A 20,445-nucleotide genomic window follows, 5' to 3' on the forward strand; every position below is an offset into this window, starting at 1 on the left:
TATTTAGTGTAATTAGTAAATAAAATTGTTGTTTGAGGTAAATTTCAAGTAAAGCACTCAAGAAAAATATTTCTGAGTGCAAAGGGTTAGGTATATATTTATTTTTACAGAGAAGTGGATAGGCAGCGTTGATATTCCATTTTGGTTCATATCGTTTACTTCGTTTACAATAATTACAAGAGAAGTTGTTCACGTACTACTATTATATTGCAAGAGGATAAAAATAATCTTTAACTGAAGTTTCAACTCTTCGCATCTATAATTTAAAGCACCCTAAAGGGTGACTCGTTGGGACCATAAACAACACGCATAATCCACATAAAAATATCCAATTTGTATCACAGATTGATAATTGTTAATTTTGTCCATCTGTTATTAGTTAGAAGAGCATTTTAGTCTTTAAAATTTCGAGTACATCTCGAAGTGCGAATAATTTTTGGTCCTCGCCGGTGAGACAGAGGTAAGGAAACATCGAAGCGTCCCTAGCTTTCAATTATACGCTGCAATGGGCGTGCTGATACGCCTCGAAGGGCTCGAAACGAACCCAGCTAACGTCGGTTCCCACTGTTCTACGTTCCGCGAATTAATGCTTCCGCCGGCTCAGAATGAAACGCACGCTTTACCGTAAATTGCATACTTAGTGGCGGTATTTGTCTTTCGCGCGATGCCACCAAGAAGTTGCCGGTGAGCGCGTTCAGAGAAAGTTCTGATACAGTTTCGAGGTCTCGCTGCTTACGCGGATATCCTTGCTCATAAAGCGCCGTACATACGTCGCGACCTTGTCTTTTGTCGACTAACTTTCGCGCCGCGTTATCTTTATTCAAAGACGAGACTGGTTGCTGTTCGCCATCCGTTTGTCGCCAGTGGAGAAAAGATCGCCTTGCACACTTTTGTTACCCGATCCATTTTACTATTCGGTGATTCGTTAACGTCGCGCGTAAAAGTGTACAAAAGAAAGATGGCGCACGCTGCATCAATTGATACAAAGAACTCCCAAATGGCACGAGACCATTTTTCGACACTGTTTTAAATATGCAGGAACGGTTAATAATAATTAATTGTGTCGAAAATGATATCATTGGGGTTTCTAACTTTAAAAATTAAGTTTACGATGAGGAGATCGAGTCTATAGATGTCCATTGTAGATGCAAATAACGGCTGTAGATGTCTGCGAATATTTAGAAAAATTTGTTATAAAAAATAATAATTTTATTCCGTAACTTTGAAAGTTCATTGATCACCCCAAGAATTAACTAATTAAAAAGATTGTAAATTTGCAAGATGACATTTTATACGCAGGTGGTATATTCATAAAATCGTTGCATTTCAGCGTTGCAATTGGCCTTGCCGTTTGTACCGTCAAACTTGTGTTTCTGGGTACTCGATAGCCGCCAATTAAGAACAACTATCTGTTTCAATTTTTGTAACGTATATTTAACTTCTAAATTACAACTATGTACAAGTATCTCGTGGTAAAATTGATGTGTGTGCTGATGCGTCGTGGAATGAATGATTTTGTAGAACTAACTGAGGGCGAAGATCTGTCTGGTTATATAGAGTCGTCGGGGGTGGTTGGGCTGGTGGAAATGGAAGTTGTGGATCAGTGATTGGTGAGGTCCTTGGTGTGAGGGTGTGTCGAGGTAAAGGAAAAGTAAGGAGTGGGAAAAGGCGGAAAAATGTTAAAAACATGCGGGTAGGTATAGAAACAAGAGGTAAAGGTAAGTGCAGGTCTGTCGAATCTGTTGGAGCTGTCCATGTGGTCACAGTCTGTTTGGGTGATTTTGAGGGTTGTGGAAGGTGAGGAGATTTACGACACGGTGCATGCTATTGAGATAAGTTAGGGCCAGGAATTGCAAAATGTGTGTAAAGTCACGTACCATCTGAATTTGGCACCCAGATGGCGAAGGAAAACTAAAGACCCTTCTCAAAAATAGCAGCCATTCCGACCGTGGCATAAATCTCGTAATGAATTATGGGATGAGTTTTGAAGTATATGGTTTTCGGGAACCGAACATGCCGGCCCCCGTTGAACTATTGGTTCAACTAGAAGTATGAATGTGAGTATGGAGATGAATGAATCAATCAAGAGGTAGCGGTGCTAAACTTCTGGCGTTGCGCACGATGGTTGTCGTAGAGGTCTTCACTGTGACGGTTCTAACGATGCCATCACGTCCGGGGTGGATCTGGATGATTCTTCCCAGCCTCCATTGTAGTGGTGGTAAGTTGTCTTCTCGAATAACCACGAGCATGCCGTTTTGTAGCTTCTGATCGTCACGGGTCCATTTGGTTCTTGTGTGGAGTCCGTTTAAGTATTCCTTATGCCACCTCACCCAGAAATCTCGTCGTACCTTCTGGATGAGCTGCCACCTTGACAATCGGTTGGCTGGGGTGTTGCTGAAGTTTGTATCAGGTAGATCAGTAAGGGGTTGACCGATTAGGAAGTGACCTGGAGTCAATGCGGATAGGTCATTTGGATCGCTTGATAGTGGTGTCAAGGGTCGTGAGTTCAATACGGCCTCTATCTGCACCACGAATGTGGAAAATTCTTCGAGGGTGAACAATGTCTCTCCTACTACCCTTCTCAGATGGTGTTTCATTGATTTGACGGCCGCCTCCCACAGACCTCCGAAATTTGGTGACCGAGGTGGGATGAATGACCACGCGATGCCCTCTTGTGCTGTCATTGCTTTGACCTTGGCTTGGTGAACGTCTGATTGTAATAGCTCGAACAACTCCTTCAACTGGTTGTTTGCGCCGATGAAGTTTGTGCCGTTGTCACTGTAGATTTGGCTACACTTTCCTCGTCGGGCGATGAATCGTCGGAGCGCGGCTATGAATGTGTCAGTAGTCATGTCGGTGACTACTTCTAAGTGGACCGCCTTGACTGCCAGGCAAACGAAAACCGCTACGTACACCTTTACGCTGTTCCGGTTGCGGTATTTCTTCTCCTTGATGAAGAACGGTCCACAGTAGTCCACTCCCACGACGTTGAATGGGCGAGTTTCTGTCACTCGGGCAGCGGGCAGATCTCCCATGCGGATGTTGGAATGCGGAGGGCAGAGGCGGTAACATCGGACGCATCGACGAACGATTTTTCGTACCTGATTTCGGCCGTCTAGCGGCCAGTATCTCTGGCGGATGTTGTGTAGCGTGGACAGAATGCCTGAATGGAGGTTGCGGATGTGTGCCTGTTCAATGATCAATGATGTGATGTGGTGTGATTGTGGAAGAATTATCGGATGTTTGCGATCGTAAGTGAGGTTTGAATTTTTGAGGCGCCCTCCGACGCGTATCAGACCATCTGGATCCAGAAAAGGACTGAGAGCATTTAGTTTGCTTTCCGGTCTCACCCTTCCTTCCTTTAAGTCTTGCATTTCTGATGGGAAACATTCGGCCTGGACCAAATAGAGAATGCGATTGTGTGCGGCCGCCAATTCTTCAGGCAACAGGTCGGATGAGTGGTTGTGTGTTCGTCGAAATCTCAGGCAATAGGCTATAACCCTGGTCAATTTTGCGAAGCAGGAATAGCGGTCCCAGATTTCGTTGGATTGTAATTTGGTGGTCAGACATACTTGCCTTTTGACTTCTGGAAGAGTTTCAGATTCACTGAGTGGTGAGTTCGGCCACTGATTCTCATCCAGGGTCAACCAAGTAGGCCCGGAATACCATGACGTAAGATGCGTAAAGTCCCCGGGGGACACTCCTCTGGATAATAGATCCGCTGGGTTGTGCTCCGATGGGATATGTCGCCACTCCGCGGTGTTTGTTTTGTCCTGTATCTCTGAGACCCGATTGGCTACGAAGATTTTCAAAAGGGATGGTTGGGTATGTATCCAGTGTAGCGTGATGGTCGAGTCGCTCCAAAAAATTGTTCTCGTCGGTTTGATGTTGGTTGCTTGTTGGACGGAGTGATATAGCCTTGCTAGCGTCAGAGCGGCGCATAGCTCTAATCGAGGTAAAGAAATTACCTTGAGCGGTGCAACTCGTGTGCGACTACACAGCAAGGTACACTGCACTTGGCCTCTCTTGAACGTCCGCAGATAGATGCATGCTCCGAATGCCTTCTCACTGGCGTCGCAAAAGCCGTGCAATTGGATGTCGTCTGCCTCGTCCAGTGTTGTTTTCCGCGGGAAGGCGATGTTGTTTAGCTGACTTAGTTGCGTACGGTATTCCTGCCAGGCCGTGTGAATTGTAGATGGAACTGATTCGTCCCAATGTAGTTTCAGCAGCCACAGTTGTTGTAAGAGAATTTTTGCCTTGACGACCACCGGACCGAGCAGACCGAGTGGGTCGAAGATTTTGGCGATGTCGGATAGGATTGATCGTTTGGAAATGTGGTTGCCGATGGAAGCTGGACTTACCGAATAATTGATGGTGTCTGTTTGTGAGTTCCAGTAGATGCCGAGTGTTTTTATTGTCGCCTCTTGTTCTGATTGGAGAGGGAGCCGTATAGCCGCTTCTGGTAGGCCTTCCAGTAGTGTGCGGTCGTTGGATGCCCACTGTCGTATGTTTATACCGCCTTGCTTTAGTAGTCCAATAACCTGATCTCGGAGTTGTATGGCTTGGTTTCGGGTTTGTGTTCCGGTGATGAGATCGTCTACGTAGAGGTCTTGTTTTAATATATTGGCTGCCAGTGGATATTGCTCTGCTTCATCGTCGGCTAATTGGTGGATGCATCGCGTCGCTAGATATGGAGCAGCGGAGAGTCCGAACGTCACTGTGTTGAGGTGATATGGTTGAATGTTGCCGCTGGAGTTCCTCCATAGGATCTTCTGGAAACGGCGGTCCTCTTCTCGCACAAGGAACTGCCGATACATCTTCTCGATGTCGCCAGTCAGCACGTATTTGTATAATCGAAATCGTAGGATGAGTGAGAATAGGTCGTCTTGGATGGTTGGTCCGGTCAGTAGCGTGTCGTTCAGTGACAAGCCGGACGAGGTTTTTGCCGACCCATCGAAGACAACACGTACCTTGGTCGTTTGACTAGATTCCTTTATGACGGCATGGTGCGGCAGGTAGTATCCTGGTTGGTCGTCGGTAGCGGGTGATAAGTGACCGAGGTCAAGGTATTCTTGAATTACGGCTGTGTATTCTTCCTTTAGCGACGTGTCTCGTTTCAGTTTGCTTTCCAATGAGTGCAAACGCTTCATAGCGGTCTGCCGCGAGTCGCCCAATTGATTGTGATTGTCCTTGAATGGCAGGGCTACTACGTACCTGCCGTTTTCTAGCCGTTGTATGTGCTGTTTGAAATGGTTTTCTGCTGCTGCTTCGTCGAGTGAGAGATGTGGTTGCGTTGCGCCTTCTTCTATTTTCCAGAACCTTTCGAGATCAAATTGTAGTTCGGCACTGTGGTATGTTTGAGATGCGGGTTTTGCCTCGTTGCCATGTCCGAGAATGCTGCCGCCGATTATCCAACCTAGCTGCGTCTTTTGCAGTATTAAATCTGTGTTTTGTGTGTTTGATAACTGGATTTGACCTACGCTGAGAAACGATAAGGTTGGTCCAGCTCCGATCAGCATTTGAACCGGTGCTGGCTTATCGAAGTTGGGGTCAGCTAGCTTAATGTTCGCTGGTATTGGAATGTGTTCTCGATTGATTGACTGGCTAGGAATGAGTGTTGATATGGTTTTGATTATATAGAAGGTGAGTGTCTTGCGAATGTTTGAGTGTTTTGATTGAATGGTGGTTGTTGTGTAGTGATTGCATGTGGTATGTAATGAATTTAGTGCTCCTACCGGGACCGAGCAGCGCTTCCTTTGCAGGTTGAGCTTGGTTGCCAGGGCTTCAGTGATGAAGTTGGCTGTGGAACAGGTGTCTAGTAGTGTCCTGCAGTCTAGAAGCGTACCTGTCCTGCCACGCACCTTTATGACTGCGGTGGTCATGACCTCGGCCGTGGTCAGGTTGGCGCTTAGTGACAGGTGCTGAGGGGTCCCGGGTTCCTTGAGTCACACTGTTGGCTCCGTGTCTGTTGAAGGCTCTTCAGTTTCTTGGTGTAATAGAGTGTGGTGCAAGCCATCGCATATCCGGCATTTCATGGATCTGCATTGACTTGATGAGTGACCCTTGCGTAAGCAGTTTGAGCACAAGTTTGCCTGTGCGATTGCTCTTGCTCGTTCTGGTACTGATTTGCTTCGCAATGATTCGCAGTCGTATATCCGGTGTGTGCTACTCTTGCATAACGGGCAGGCCATGATGGAAGTGTTGAATGTATGTTGAGGTCTGGAACGGCTTCTTGTAGCTTCCGTGGTATAAGGTTTTGAGGCTATTTTTGCGAAGGAGGTGGCTTGCCTTGCGTTGTGTTCTCCTGCGTCAAGGTGTCTGGCCTTGTCCATGAGGAAGTCGAGAAGACAGTCCAGTGTTGGGATTTGGTCGGCGACGAGTGTTTTCTCGAAGTCCATTCTTGTCTCCCGATCTAACTTGGGAAGCAGGTTCAAAATGATCACAGTATCCCATGTGTCGACCGGTTCCCCGAGAGATTTTAGGGATTTTAAGTGTTGTCGAACATTGTTGGTGAGGCGACGTATCGACGATGACGAGTTTCGCTCGATGGGTGGAGTTTCTAGTATCAGCTCGCCGTGGCGCCATACCATAACTCTTTTGTTCGCGTAGGTCCGGTTTAGTAACTCCCATGCATGTGCATAATTATCTCCCGTGGAGTCCACTGCGTTGATTGTTTCGGCTGCCTCGCCGGATAGTGCGGATTTGAGGTAGTGAAACTTTTGGGTGTCTGTGAGACATACCTGATTGTCAATGAGGGAGATGAATTGTGCCTTGAAGTTTAACCAGTGCTCAGTTTTTCCTTCGAATCGGGGAAGATCAATTTTCGGAAGCTTCACCCCGTTGGGTCCGCTAGATGTCATCGATGGGGAGATGCATGATGATTGGTTCCCCGTAGTAGTTGGATGCTGTAGTTTTTCGGCTGCTGTAATGAGGTCGTCGTACTGCTCCTCTATGGTCTCTCGTTCTGCTGCTTGATTGCTTGCCGTATCCAGCAATTCTATCGCTTGTTGCACTTCTTCGAACGACTCGAAGCTTTTTGCAAGTCGTTTCACCTTCACCGAAAGTTTGACTGGATCTGGTTGATTTGCGTAGTCGGACAGGTAGTTCTTGAATTGGGTCAAGTGACCCTTGATGATGGCACGCCGTGCGACGAGTTGTTTCATCTCACTATTTGCCATTTTGATGAATTCACTGTTTTATTATATCACTGTACAATTACACTGTGTATCCGGCTCGAAGGACCATAAAATGTACCGTCAAACTTGTGTTTCTGGGTACTCGATAGCCGCCAATTAAGAACAACTATCTGTTTCAATTTTTGTAACGTATATTTAACTTCTAAATTACAACTATGTACAAGTATCTCGTGGTAAAATTGATGTGTGTGCTGATGCGTCGTGGAATGAATGATTTTGTAGAACTAACTGAGGGCGAAGATCTGTCTGGTTATATAGAGTCGTCGGGGGTGGTTGGGCTGGTGGAAATGGAAGTTGTGGATCAGTGATTGGTGAGGTCCTTGGTGTGAGGGTGTGTCGAGGTAAAGGAAAAGTAAGGAGTGGGAAAAGGCGGAAAAATGTTAAAAACATGCGGGTAGGTATAGAAACAAGAGGTAAAGGTAAGTGCAGGTCTGTCGAATCTGTTGGAGCTGTCCATGTGGTCACAGTCTGTTTGGGTGATTTTGAGGGTTGTGGAAGGTGAGGAGATTTACGACACGGTGCATGCTATTGAGATAAGTTAGGGCCAGGAATTGCAAAATGTGTGTAAAGTCACGTACCATCTGAATTTGGCACCCAGATGGCGAAGGAAAACTAAAGACCCTTCTCAAAAATAGCAGCCATTCCGACCGTGGCATAAATCTCGTAATGAATTATGGGATGAGTTTTGAAGTATATGGTTTTCGGGAACCGAACACCGTTTGTGCACCAGTGTCAACTCGATACTATTAACTCCTCGCATTCCTCCGTCAAATGTGACTCTTCTTCGGCAATTGATTCTAAAAAAAGTAAATAAATAAAACACAGGATGAGCCATTCAAATTTGTATTTATCAATAGCACGGGAAACGATTGATCACCGCGACACGTGTCTGCTTGAAAACCCCGCAACGTATCAGTCGCGCAGCTCGCCCCATACAGCAAATAGCAATCAATCGCGAGTAACCCCGAGCGAATCGCCTGCAGATTTTCCCGCGCGCGAATTCATCGGTGCCGCGCGTCGGGTGGTTCCCGTCGAGAGAAAAGTTGTCGACAAATATCGACAGGCATCGGCGGGAAAATCGAGCGAAATGTACACGAGGAACGTGCATCCGTGGTCCACGTAGCGGCGTGGTAAGTACCGTTGCTCCGCAGCCGAGTGGCCGATAAAAATGGATCGGGGGTGGCGATCGGGCTCCGTCGATTTATCGGTCCGATAAATTCGCGATGGTCTGGCGCGGGAGAATATTCGATGGGACCCCACGGTAGGTGTAAATGCTCTGTTAAAACTGGGGAAAAAAAATATCGAAGGCGCTGGGCCGCGCGCGAGCGTCGAACGATGTAATAAAAAAAAAGAGAGAAAAAAAAAGAAAGGCGAAAGGGGTGGAAAAGCGCACAGGGTTACTCTTTGAGTGGCGCGTCGCCACGAAACAAACGATCGCGGCAGAAAATCGTCGAGGATTCCATCAGGCTGGAAATCGCGGGCAAGACGAGACCAACAAGCCTACTGTATTCGCTTTGATCCACGGCTCGTTGAACGGTGAGCGATCGGCCTAGAATTATCCATGGTCCGTGCGGCGGTGTCGTCGCCTCTGTTGCTTTTACTCGCGCGCTCCACGCGCAAACCGCATAGATAATTAGACGGCGAATTTTCTCTGTTATTCTCACCCCTTCCCCCTCTCTGTCTCTCTCTCTCTCGCCTTTTCGATCATTCTCGCGAACGATCGAGCTCGATGTTTCGTTGAACAAACGCTCTAGTCTTGGGTTCTCGGTCCCCTTCTCGTTTTCCATTAGCACACTTTCCTCTGACGGCCCTTGGATCGGTTTGTTCGCCGTAAAGTGGCTAGAGATTGATTGTTGACGAGGTTAGGATCGCCTGGGCGCCATTTTGGCGCACGGGCCGCCAGGGTTGCGTCGCGTAACCAGCGTTTTCATTGTTATTGCGATCCGTTGGTCCTTTATGTAGGTGGGATTCGCCTGTTATTGTTCTTCTCCCTTTTACGGAATGCGCGCATTTAAACGGCGCCGACGAGTGGCTTGTTGTTTTTCTGTTCGCCGTGCATTTAGCCGATTTATATCAGCCGCTGGGTCTGCCCTATATTCCCACGGTTGAATGCCCTGGTATTTTTAGAGATCTCCATTGAAATTCGATCGTCGAGTTACTCAGCTATTGGGTAAATCGAGTATAACATTACGAGGCGGAATTAAGCGCCCTTGGTAACAAGCGTTGGTAACTTTATATCAAGCGACAGAGGAAACCGTCTAAGAATTTAAGCACTTGTAGGATTTATTTCGAGGCAAGTATGATATGACTAATAGCTGCTTAAATTTATCCCGTCGGTGGATGATGAAAAAGCTTTCACGTTCCTAGAAGATGTTTAACGCTTCCTTTTTTATCTAGCTTAAGTTTCTGAATAGTAGTATCGTCTTTCGTTTCGCAAAATGAAATTAATAACTCAAGAGATATTTTATCATTATCCTTCGATAGTTGTAATATGCACGTATATAGTTAAAGATATATATCGTTTATACGCGACGACAGCTTCGTATTTCAAATTTCACCATAAAATACGCGTCGGTTTCCCACGAACTCGCACAAAAATCGAACTCCCGTCGAAAATACTGCTTGGAACATTTTTCACTTCTTTCAGTCGGACGAAAAAACCGCTTAAAATCTGAAATCCACTTCCCCCCGTCTGGCTCCAACAATTTAGCACCCTCGTGGGGTAGCGAACTGGTAAGGGATAAGGATTGCCAGGCTGGAGGAGACGGAAAACTGCAAGACACACGATAAGTCGTACACCCCCGTTTAATTTCCCTCTCGTTCTAGCAAAATTTGTGTCGAACGAGTCCGATTACTTTGCCGCAATGGCGTGGCACGTTCGCGAACCGTAACTACGTGTTCGAACCGTCGGTCGCTCGAGGTCCATCCTCGCGACTTTACATCGGGTTTGCGTCAGGTTTTTCCCCGTTGGAAGACACCGCGCGCGTCGTTGGAGAGAAAATTAAATCGGGTTCTTTCCTCTGTCTGGGGCTGCTCGATTCGATTGACGAGCGGGAGCACTGGCTGGGCGGGTCGTAACGACGCAATGGCTCGTGACTCGTGTCTGACGTAAAGAGAAAGTCTCGTTTCGTAGCAGCAGCCGGCAGCTCGCGCGCTCGCCTACCACAGGGAATCGGAAACCGACGGCGACGACGATGTTGGAAGGAAGTGAGCCCCGATCCACGGGTCTCCTCTATCGTGTTCCGAAAGTAGGGCGAGCCACGCCTTGCGAACTGGCTCGCTCTCGGATGCGTACACCACCGAACACTTTGTCCGTGTTGCGCTGCACTTTTCTCTCGTTTCTTAAGCGATCCCCCGGGGAAACCGGTACGCCTCTTTTTCCGCCAAATTTACGATCGCATCGCGAGCGACTGTCAGGAAGTCTAGCGCGAGCTTGTTCCACCGCTTGTACACTCGGAACGGATTAGGGCCCGATAGACCGAAACGATTTATAACGAGTTCGAGTCGCGGTTGCTCGAGTAGGCTACTCCTGATCGGTGCCGGGCCTCCTCGATTCGAGCCGTTCGACTTCGAACGAATACAATCCGTTCGTCGATTTAGCAGCGAATTTCATGCGGATATAAAAGTAAAGTGGAATTCTACGAATTCTACGTACTACAAGATGTTCTTTATTCCAACGTGAAAATGGTTGTTGTTCAATTTGTTCAGTGTCCAAACTGTTCGTTAACCAATTACCCACTGTATGTACTTTGAAATTCATTTTATCAGCCTGAACTCGTCAGCTTTTAATGATCTGAAATATTTGTTTTTTTTATCAGTAAATTTATTATTCTCGAGTCATTAGAAATTATTTTATTCAATCCATTTTAAATATTCTCGCGAATTTATAGTAATATACTGTGGCGGCCCTCCGACTCCCGCCACTAGAGGGACAGTACCGTTTACACTTTCCTGAAAGTATCCGATGACCTATCCATTCCAATATATAGAAGTTCTGATCTGTCCCTATTATTCCAGCGTCTAAGGTAGGGCCTGCTAGGTAACCGCACTGATGAGTCCACTAGCTGGCCCAGGACGAAACGTTCTTCCCCTCTCTTTTTCTTCTTTCTTTCCTCTTTCATTCTATAGAAAACAGAAGCAACTCGCTTCAATACTTTTGTTAATGTTCGAAGTTATGCGATATAGGTCACAATGTTCAAAGTGTATTTGAAGTCAAGAAACAGTTGAAAGAACTGTAACTTCGCTTCAAACTTGACGAGATATTTCAAATCAAGTAGAGTAACAGGTCTGAGTCAAGTTCACTTAATTTGATTTTAAGTTATTTAATTTACAGGCGTCTCGAAGCGATATAATTTGATTAATAATCAAGTCAAGCGTAGAAGTTTAAGAGACATTTCAAGTGCAGCACTCTAACCTACTCGCGTTCATCGATTTCAAGTTTCTCAAGTTCTTTTAAGTAAAGCGAGCAAGTTTACATCGACGCTAGAGAATTTAAGTTGAAGCAACTCGCTTCGAACGAGACTCGACTCAACTTTATCCGAAACAATTTGAACGCGAGGTGCTTGACTAACGCGAGCAGAAATTTCGATCGAAGTACAGCTTCGATCATCCGGAGTGACTCGATCGATTCGATCTTAGGCGTAAACGGTTCGCAAGAAAATGACGGACGGGGCTCGGTCGTTTCGGGGTTGACGCGGCGCGACGCGCGCGGTTAAATTCAATTTCAGACCCTCCCTCTATCTTTTACATTCTCGTTGGAGAAATCTGATTATACTAACAGCATTTGTACGAGACGGAAGTTATAAGAGGCCGGGGCTATTGATCCGTCGCGTGGATTTGAGGTAACAAACGGGGACATAAACACGGCGAGCCAGGAACGGGGTGAATTTGAAGCGGGTGAAGAGGCTGTCGGATTTGGTCAGAATTAAGCCGTACCCCGATAGAGTACGTAGCGCGTGGGTGTACGAAATGGAGGCTCGGATGTTTGGCGGCGGTAGATATGCGGCTCGATTCAACGAAAACCTTTACCATGCGCGCGTCCGTGCACACCTGTAACAGTATGCGTGAACACGATGTAAGTGCGCATCCGATTTGCCACCTAATCGCGAGTGTATTCGAAGTCGCAGGCGGCGCAGCAGTCCGCCGCGAAACGGGAGGACAAATAGAAGCTCGAGCCCAGCCGACCTCTCTGCATAATGCATACCATCGTCGTCTTGTTCATCGTCGCTGCCGCGATCCTTCACCGTTCCTTCGTTAGCCTTTTATCCCGGCTGCTACCCTCCTCTGCCTCCCTCGAACGTTTCGACTGGATGCTGGCTGCACCGTCTTCGCGAGAGGAGTCGCGCGTGTATAAGTTCTCCGCGAGAAAAAGAAATAAGGAGAGGAGAAGGGGGGCAAGAACAAAGACACTCGTGCCTTCCATTCGCACAGCCGTCGCCGCGACGTTCCTGGCTTGTTAAGAACTGGCGAGATTTTAAGGAATCCCTGCATTTTTAACGCGACCACGCGCGAAACTTTTCCGTACGACGGACGGCAAACAGAACCCACCGGCACCGGGTCATTGAAATATCGCGGCGCGACGTGTCGGCGAGTTCTTCCGGCCGCGTGATAATTCGCGTCCACCCCCGTGGGAGTTTGTTGGCTCGTGAGGGATGGCGCAATCCGGGCTGGTTTCTTGCCACGCGTTTCCTGCGTTTTTTCGAGTACCCGTGCGTGGTGCTGGTAACTGATCGCGTACAATTTTGCGTACCACCTGCGACTGTCGCGGCAAAGGATCGTTTTTGTATGTAAAAATAAATTGGAATTGTGAAATTGCGTTCTGTTACGCTATTACGTATCACTTTGTGCAGAAAAATGATTTTTTATCAAATTGCAGTGGTGGCGCGCTGCGCCCCGTTTCGCCACCCCCGCGATTTAATTTAATTAATATATAAATACGATTCGCGCGAAAACATTCTGAAAATCTCAGCTAATTTGTCTTGGAGATCTTTTGTAACTCTCTTTACAAAGACAATTTGTATAACAAAATATACTTTTCCCTTGTTTTTCGTATTTATCTAGTAAACTGACATTGGTTCCCAATGTTGATAAAATTTAACTACGAAAAAAGTTGAACAATTTCGAGAAATGACCATTTAAAACCCAGATTAGTCCGTATTAAAATTAAAAAGAATTGCAAGCGCCATATCTCGGAAAATAAAAATTCTCGTTTAACGAAACTCAGTCCGTGGGAAGCTGGAGACCTTCCCGTTGAAAACGGCTCTTGAATCATCTCGATCCGACTTTCGGTTCCCGAGATATCGTCGTGCGAGTGGAAGGATAATTTTTAATCGTTTACTATCTCTGGCCTCGTCAGCAGGACTCGGACCTCTCGCTCGCGCGTAGACGCATAGTCACGTGGTCTGGTCAGTGGCAGACAGCTGCCAGACGGATTTTTACTATTGCTATTAGTGCGTACGCATTTCCAGGAAAAAATGTGGGTCAAGTTCATTCATAACTGCGGCGGCCATCTTGCGCGCCGCTATTAATGGGAAAACTTTCAGCCCTTATATCTCAGCAACCGATTGCGATATCGAGATGAAACAAAAACTGGCATCAACGACGTTGTTTTCTCTATCCACTCGAGGGGGTTTTGTGACCAAATTTTTCGTTTCCTTTCTGAAGCTGTGTTATAACGTAATTGGATATAAATGCACTTTGCGGAAGACGAAGAGAAATATTCATGTGTTTTTCATGTATTTCAGTTGCATGACGAGTAGCATCGTTTTTGTAATGGTATGCGAGTTATTTATGTATACGATCGCATTATTTGCAGGTGTAGGAAATTTCGTTTTCTTTTCGTAACTGTATGGGTTGGGTATAAATGCATTTTAAGTGCGTATTGGCGGAACTTCGAGTTATTTTAAGGCAACGAAGTATCAAGTCAGTGAGTTGCATCCGTGTTTACGAGAGAAAATTAACTTTTTCCTTCAAGTTTATTTTGTAATGAAGAAATGATTTCACAGTAACGCTCAGTAGGCCGTTATTACTTTAATCTTCGCAAATCTTACTATTTTGAAATTACATATTTAAGTGTCATATACTTCTGAGTTTCTCGCGACGCGGTTTTCATATAATAAAATACGATTTAATCGCGTTATGGAAGGGTTGACTGTATTAAAAATACTCGTGGCTCGTTATGAACTGTGTCCGTTACACGTGTATCGAAGAAGTACGCAACTCGAGTAGGAGTAATTGAATTAATGAGAACAAGCCTTCAGGGAGGCTTTACGTCCAGCTAATATTCATGTCCCCCGTTACTGTTTCAGGGATGACGATCGAAGCGGCGATGACGAGGATTAAAAGTTACCGCTGATTCATAGGTTACCCTGCAGGGCCCACTCGCTTCCAAAATGAGCAGATTGCTGCGAATTTTGTTGGCGCTAATCAGCTTAGCTGCGCAGAACGTGGCTTGGCCGCAAGATCCAGTTCCTAGGCTGCATGTCAAACATCGTGAGTAACCTTTCACGCGTGAACTTAATTACCACGGATTAATCCGTCAGTAATGCCAAAGCAACCCAGGATTAGCTTTGTTGCTTGGCATTAGTTTGGAACAAATACTTTGCTCGCACGCCAATCTTCAGCGAGGATCAATTCTATCGCTTAGAGTAATATAGTTTAACGAACTTGGAAACCTATTAGTTGTTAATTATTATATTTGAGATGGTAATTCATTTCATTATGTTGATGGCTGCGTGCAATAAAATTTTCTATAGATAAATTTCACTGTATTCGGTAAGGACTGAATTAATTTTATATTTTAATTCTGATTAATTTGTTTGTTTGGAGTTACGAAATCGCTATCTCGGGTTGTCTACGTTTCGCGCGAAACTCAATTGTTCCCTTACTTTCCTGTTTGAGTCCAACAACAAACACAATGGAGGAGCAGTCTACTTTCATTTGGAAGCCATTTTTCTCGTTGCTCGTCGCGTAGCTATTTTCTGTAATATATCTTAAAACATTACTACCGATGTCACTCGACTGGCTTTCTCCTCCATTCGTTCTGGAACGAAAAATGATCAGTTTCAAATTTCATGAATCAACGTCGAACCGTCTTAAGTTATATACAGACTCCTCCAAATAGTTAAATTATGATTCTGCTAAAATTTGAGATCCTTTTTTTTAGGTTTAAATTCAGATTTATGTTGAAAATGACGCGATGTATAATTAATATATTTAACGCACGTTTCACAAAATACTCCTTTAACGCGAATAAAATTTAATATGTCATTATTTTTTTTTTCGAATGTCACTCCACGCGCACCAATCTATAATTTATAATCACATTTTACAAATCGAAATCAAAATGATTTCAAAAGATTTCCATTTTCAGATCTATAAAAGTTGATTAATATTTCAATTGAAAAGTATAAAAGGCAACGAAGGCAAACGTTTTGTTCCGAACTAATACATTCTTCACCATCGTGAGAATTACAAACGGCTGCGAAATCTGTTGTTCACACTTGGGGATAACCAATGTTCAGCCTGAATAAGTGAGAAAAATTAATTTTAAAATACAAATACGCGCAACAATTTCCGCTGGTTTTTACACCAACGATGAATTCGCGTCGCGGTTCTTGTCGACCATTGTTTACGATTTTTCATCCCTCGAAATACACGAAAGAAAAGAGAGCATTTCTCTCGAAGACACGCGAACCTACGCGTGGAACGGGAATGCGCGTGTCTCGCCAAGAACCACGCGTTTTATCATTTAGATTTCCAGGAAATTCGTATAACATCTCGTTCCGTGAATATTCAAGCGTTCGTTTCGCACTTACCGCCTTGGCTGACGCGATGCATGCAATAACTCGATTCGAAATCGCAAAGTCTAATTGCCACGCCCCGCCGCGACAAACTTTTCTCCTCTGATTCGCGTGTAACAAGAATCGAGCTGCTTTATCCGAAAAGTAATTTAGCCCCTTCGCTCGGGCGGACGTGTTACGAAATAGAGGGAGGAGGATGGAAAACGAGGGGTGAACAAACGGAAATGGGTGTCGAGATAAAAGGTAGCGGGAAGATAGTTCGGTAGCCGCGTTTTTACCGCCGCATTAATGATAATGTGTCGCTAAATTCGGTTCGTCGCTCGCCTTTGCGTGCGAGAATTGAATAAAACTCCCGCCGCGCCATTTTATAGATATATCGAATCAACGAATTAGTCCTGGCCGGCGTTTTAGAACGTATAGCTGTAGATATTGAATTAAGATTAATCAAATTAATCGATCGAGAGCCACGGGAAGCGGCGGCGCATTTTATGCGACCGCGCATTCATTTTACGTCATTAAACTACCCCCCCTCGCGTTCGATCGCCGCGCGAAATAATCGCGCCTCGCATTTGCTCCCCGCGATAAGTGGAAAAAAAGGGGTAACGATCGTCCCGATGCTCCTTTCCACGCGGACAAAAACTAAATATGTATTTTTTCCCCTTTTTAGCTTGTGGTCTGACTCTAGCTTTCGAGGTGAAACTAATCTCGAAAGTTTAACCCTTTAAGAAATAAGTTGGAAATGGTTACGAGTAGAGTAGTTTCTTTAAAAAAATGTTACATTCATTTTAATACATTGAAATAAAATGCTCAGATTCATGCACACTATTTTAGATTAAAAAGAAATTACGGTGGATTTATTTTATTTTCAAATTCTTCAACAATATTTTTCAATTTTTCAATTAATTGCAACACTCTCTTTCGACATATTAAAGAGCACTTAATTTTCGTTAAGAGAATTTCTTTCCACTTCCAATCATTTTCATGTTAACTTTAAGGGGTCAAAGTTTGGGCGTTAGTTTCACCCCTTCAACCAGAGTCACTACAGAAAACAAAAAATATACATACCTACTATTTTTTCCGTTCTTCACATTTGTCTCTAACCGTACACCATCTTTCCTCGTCAGAATACACTCATCAACCGATTGAAGTTCCGAAAACAGGGGTTGAAATAAATGTCGCCTCTCTTAACGACCGCGTTTCCAACGAGTTTAGAATCCACTCTTCCGTTTCATTAACGCACGATATATAATCAAGAACTTTGAAGCGCGTCCATTCAAATTTCTTCCTCAGCTTACACCCTCGCCTTTCATCCCCCGGAATCTAATCTCCCGTAGGAGCTCGCAGCGGGATCGCGATAACCGTCGGATTGATGGCAATGAAATCTGTGGAACGCTCTCGTTTACGTTCGTTCGGAAGCTAATTTTCCGCTATTATGGTGCACCCCCGCTGCGCCAGTTCGCTCAGACGCCGGCTGTTCGCGAACAATAACGCACCGTTTCGCGGCGATTCGACGATAAGAAAAAAGTTGGCGCCTCGCTATTTTTGCCTCGATCGTCTCCATTGATTTTCCGCGCGGTGCTTTTCACACGGGAAATTTAATTTCCTCCGCGTTAGATAAAGAGCAGGACTGCTACCGTTGCCTCGATAGAAAACCGGGGGTCGCAGTTCAGGACGAAACGATTCCTGTTACGGTCGAAGGTTGTCGTCCTGTGAATCGCGAGACGGGAGACGGTGACTTTGTACAGAACGATGGAAGGAACAAGGTCGAAGACTGTAGGGGCTTGTGTAAGCTATTTGCAAGTGTTTAACCCCTTTAAATTTGATTTTTTTCATGTGTTTCGTATAAAATCAAACAGATCGAGGTGTTATAATATTTTTTATAAAAGATATGCTTGAAGTTAGTACCATATAGTTGTAGTTATTGAAGCAATTAAGCTTCTTTAAGGTAGAAAACTCTACATTCTCCTGAATTTTAAGTGACAATATCATTTTTATTACGTTATAAATATTTATATACCTTATAATATTTAAATATCAGAGGTTTTTTATTTGCAATTTTGTAACAATTGTTGGTAAAATTTGGTAGAAATGTTTGATGGGTTTATTCTCCATTTTTTTTTTTAAATACTCATATCATAACGAATTATAAAAGTCCATGTAATCTTTCTACATTTGAAAAATCCGCGAACAATCAAGGAATTAGAACACTTCAAAAACTTTAATTAATTTTCCAGTAAAAAATGGAAAACTTCCGAGAAAGATTCCGACATTACACATGTTTGTTTAAAAGAAAACGCAAACAAATCGAAAACACGATCTCGCAGAAGCGTGCGTGCGGTTACCACAGCTAAATTAAACTGTTCGCAATACTTTTAAAGCTCTCGCGACGTTTGTAACGTTCCATGCTCTGACTGACATAAACAAAATTACATCTTTTGTACTTGTTGCGGCGATTTCATTCCTTTAACGAATAAACTTTTTCACACGACTCGAGCTACCGACACGACCGTTTCCAGTTTGCTCAGAACCATCTAATGACATTTAAAACAATGCAAGAATTCCAGAAATGCACGTATAACCAATCCTCCCATCAAAAACGAGAAAAATTAAGAATTACTCAAAGATAATAAACGAAAGCCATCAATCTTCTTGAAATGTTAACAAACGGATTCCTTGTTGGTACACAACGCGACTATAAAATAGTAAAAAAATCTTTTTCCACGCATTTGGAATTTATAGAAACTACATATGAACTTCGATAACTTTAATAATGTAGGAAACTTATTAATTAAAGACAATTACAAGATTTTGTAAATCATTGGATAATTCTTTTCAACTGATATATTACTGCAAAGACTGTTAATGAACAACTGCTTCATCGTTTTAAAACATTCACACGAAAAACTCATTTATTCCGCACATTCGCTCGCATTCTAGAATATTCCACGCACATAACATTTGAAACCCTAATAATTGATTAACTTTTAAATTAAGATAATTTCGTTATCCTTCAATAATTACTCGCAAATACCAGCAATGCTCACAAATTTCCTAAAACCTGTCATAATTTCATTATCCTTCAATAATAACTCGCAAATACCAGCGATGCTCGGAAATTTCGTAAAACCCGTCGCGTTGCTTGTTCGCGAACAGAGATCGGAAATCTTTAGGCGTTCACGAAAAGAAGCCTATCGGAGCAGCCTGTCCTATCCATCACGGGGCGAGGGCTCGCGTCTGGCCACGATTCGTACTGAAACGATCCGCGCACGAGCGAGTCGGAGGTTGTCGCCCTGTGAATCGTGAACGGGCGACGACACGCTTTACCTTGAACGGGTCTGCGGGAAAGGCGAGGTCGAAAGGGATTGGGAAGGTGTCGCGGGGCTGGCAGAGGGTGGAAACGTACGCGACGGTTTCGACGGCGGCTATGGGCCGTGTTCCGTCGATTCAAAGGCATTTCCGCGCGACCTGAGCACCCTTTCGACCGCACCTGTGGATTTCGTCGTCGTTGCTCTCTCGTGCAGGTGTTAAGCACAACACGATAACGATACGCTCGGCTAGAGACCGGGATAAACATCGAGCAGCAGCTGGGGTAAAAAGGATCGGAGGGTTCGAGGTTTCTGTGTGCTCTGTACACTGTTTTATCTGACTCGGTCATGAAATTGTTACTAAATTAGTCGTTGCACGATAGCGTTTCGAATTGCATCATTTTCGAGTGAATGTATGTTGCAAGTGGTTTGATGGATTCTATATAAAGCTTTTGAACATCTTCATTTTTTTTCTAGCAGGAATTTTGTTTTTTATTTAATAAATAAATTTTATTTAATAATCTAATTTGTGTATATCGATTCTTGGTACATCTAAAATGAAAGTTTTATTTGCAAAACTATCCAAATTATTTATCGTTACTAAAGTAAACAAAATACCTAGTTTATCAAATTATATCTCTAATCGTATAAGATGTTTGCATACCTTCCAATGCACTTGTGGAGCGATCTCTTTAATCACGCATCGGTACATCGTAATCCGTGAAACGATATCAGAATGAACAGGCCACGAAATATCCGGCGGACGATCATCTATCTCAGAGTCGGTGAGTTTGGAATACAATACGTATAAACGTCAGCAGTGATTTCGGCTCTACTGGCCTCATTGACACTGCACGCGTTCTAGCGGCCGTACTGTGAGAAACGATACCGTAGATACAGCCGTTTCCAATCGGACGGCCCCGTACTAGATAGAGTCACTTCCAATTGAATGCCCGTACCGCGCGTTTCTGTTTATTAGAGAGGAGCAGGCCCAGAATTGTTGCGTTCGTGCTTCTCGAACTTTATCCTGCAATTGTCAGATATTGTCTTCGTATGAATGCATTAAGACTGCTCGCTCTTCTTTTATTATAATCACACATTGAATTTTGTCAAAACGCTATCTATCTTCTTAGCGCACAGTGA

At 44.4% G+C, this 20,445-nt stretch overlaps 3 protein-coding genes across 4 annotated transcripts in view; 1 reads left to right on the forward strand and 2 right to left on the reverse strand.

Annotated features, from left to right (window-relative positions):
* LOC143423260 (semaphorin-1A) overlaps positions 1-20,445 on the forward strand; it is a 493,840-nt gene that overhangs the window by 43,168 nt on the left and 430,227 nt on the right. For both annotated transcript variants that reach the window (XM_076894462.1, XM_076894463.1), the window contains exon 2: positions 14,504-14,687. In XM_076894462.1, the coding sequence (XP_076750577.1) occupies positions 14,588-14,687 (100 nt within the window). In that variant the 5' untranslated portion in view covers positions 14,504-14,587. The remainder of the gene's footprint in view (positions 1-14,503; positions 14,688-20,445) is intronic.
* LOC143422647 (uncharacterized) lies at positions 2,079-5,882 on the reverse strand. Its single transcript, XM_076893448.1, has one exon. It carries the CDS (start codon positions 5,880-5,882, stop codon positions 2,079-2,081), a length of 3,804 nt encoding a protein of 1,267 aa, XP_076749563.1.
* Positions 5,946-7,178, reverse strand: LOC143422648 (uncharacterized). The gene has a single exon (XM_076893449.1). It carries the CDS (start codon positions 7,176-7,178, stop codon positions 5,946-5,948), a length of 1,233 nt encoding a protein of 410 aa, XP_076749564.1.

This window comes from Xylocopa sonorina, chromosome 4 (assembly GCF_050948175.1).
Source record: "Xylocopa sonorina isolate GNS202 chromosome 4, iyXylSono1_principal, whole genome shotgun sequence".
In the NCBI taxonomy this organism is placed as follows: domain Eukaryota; kingdom Metazoa; phylum Arthropoda; class Insecta; order Hymenoptera; family Apidae; genus Xylocopa; species Xylocopa sonorina.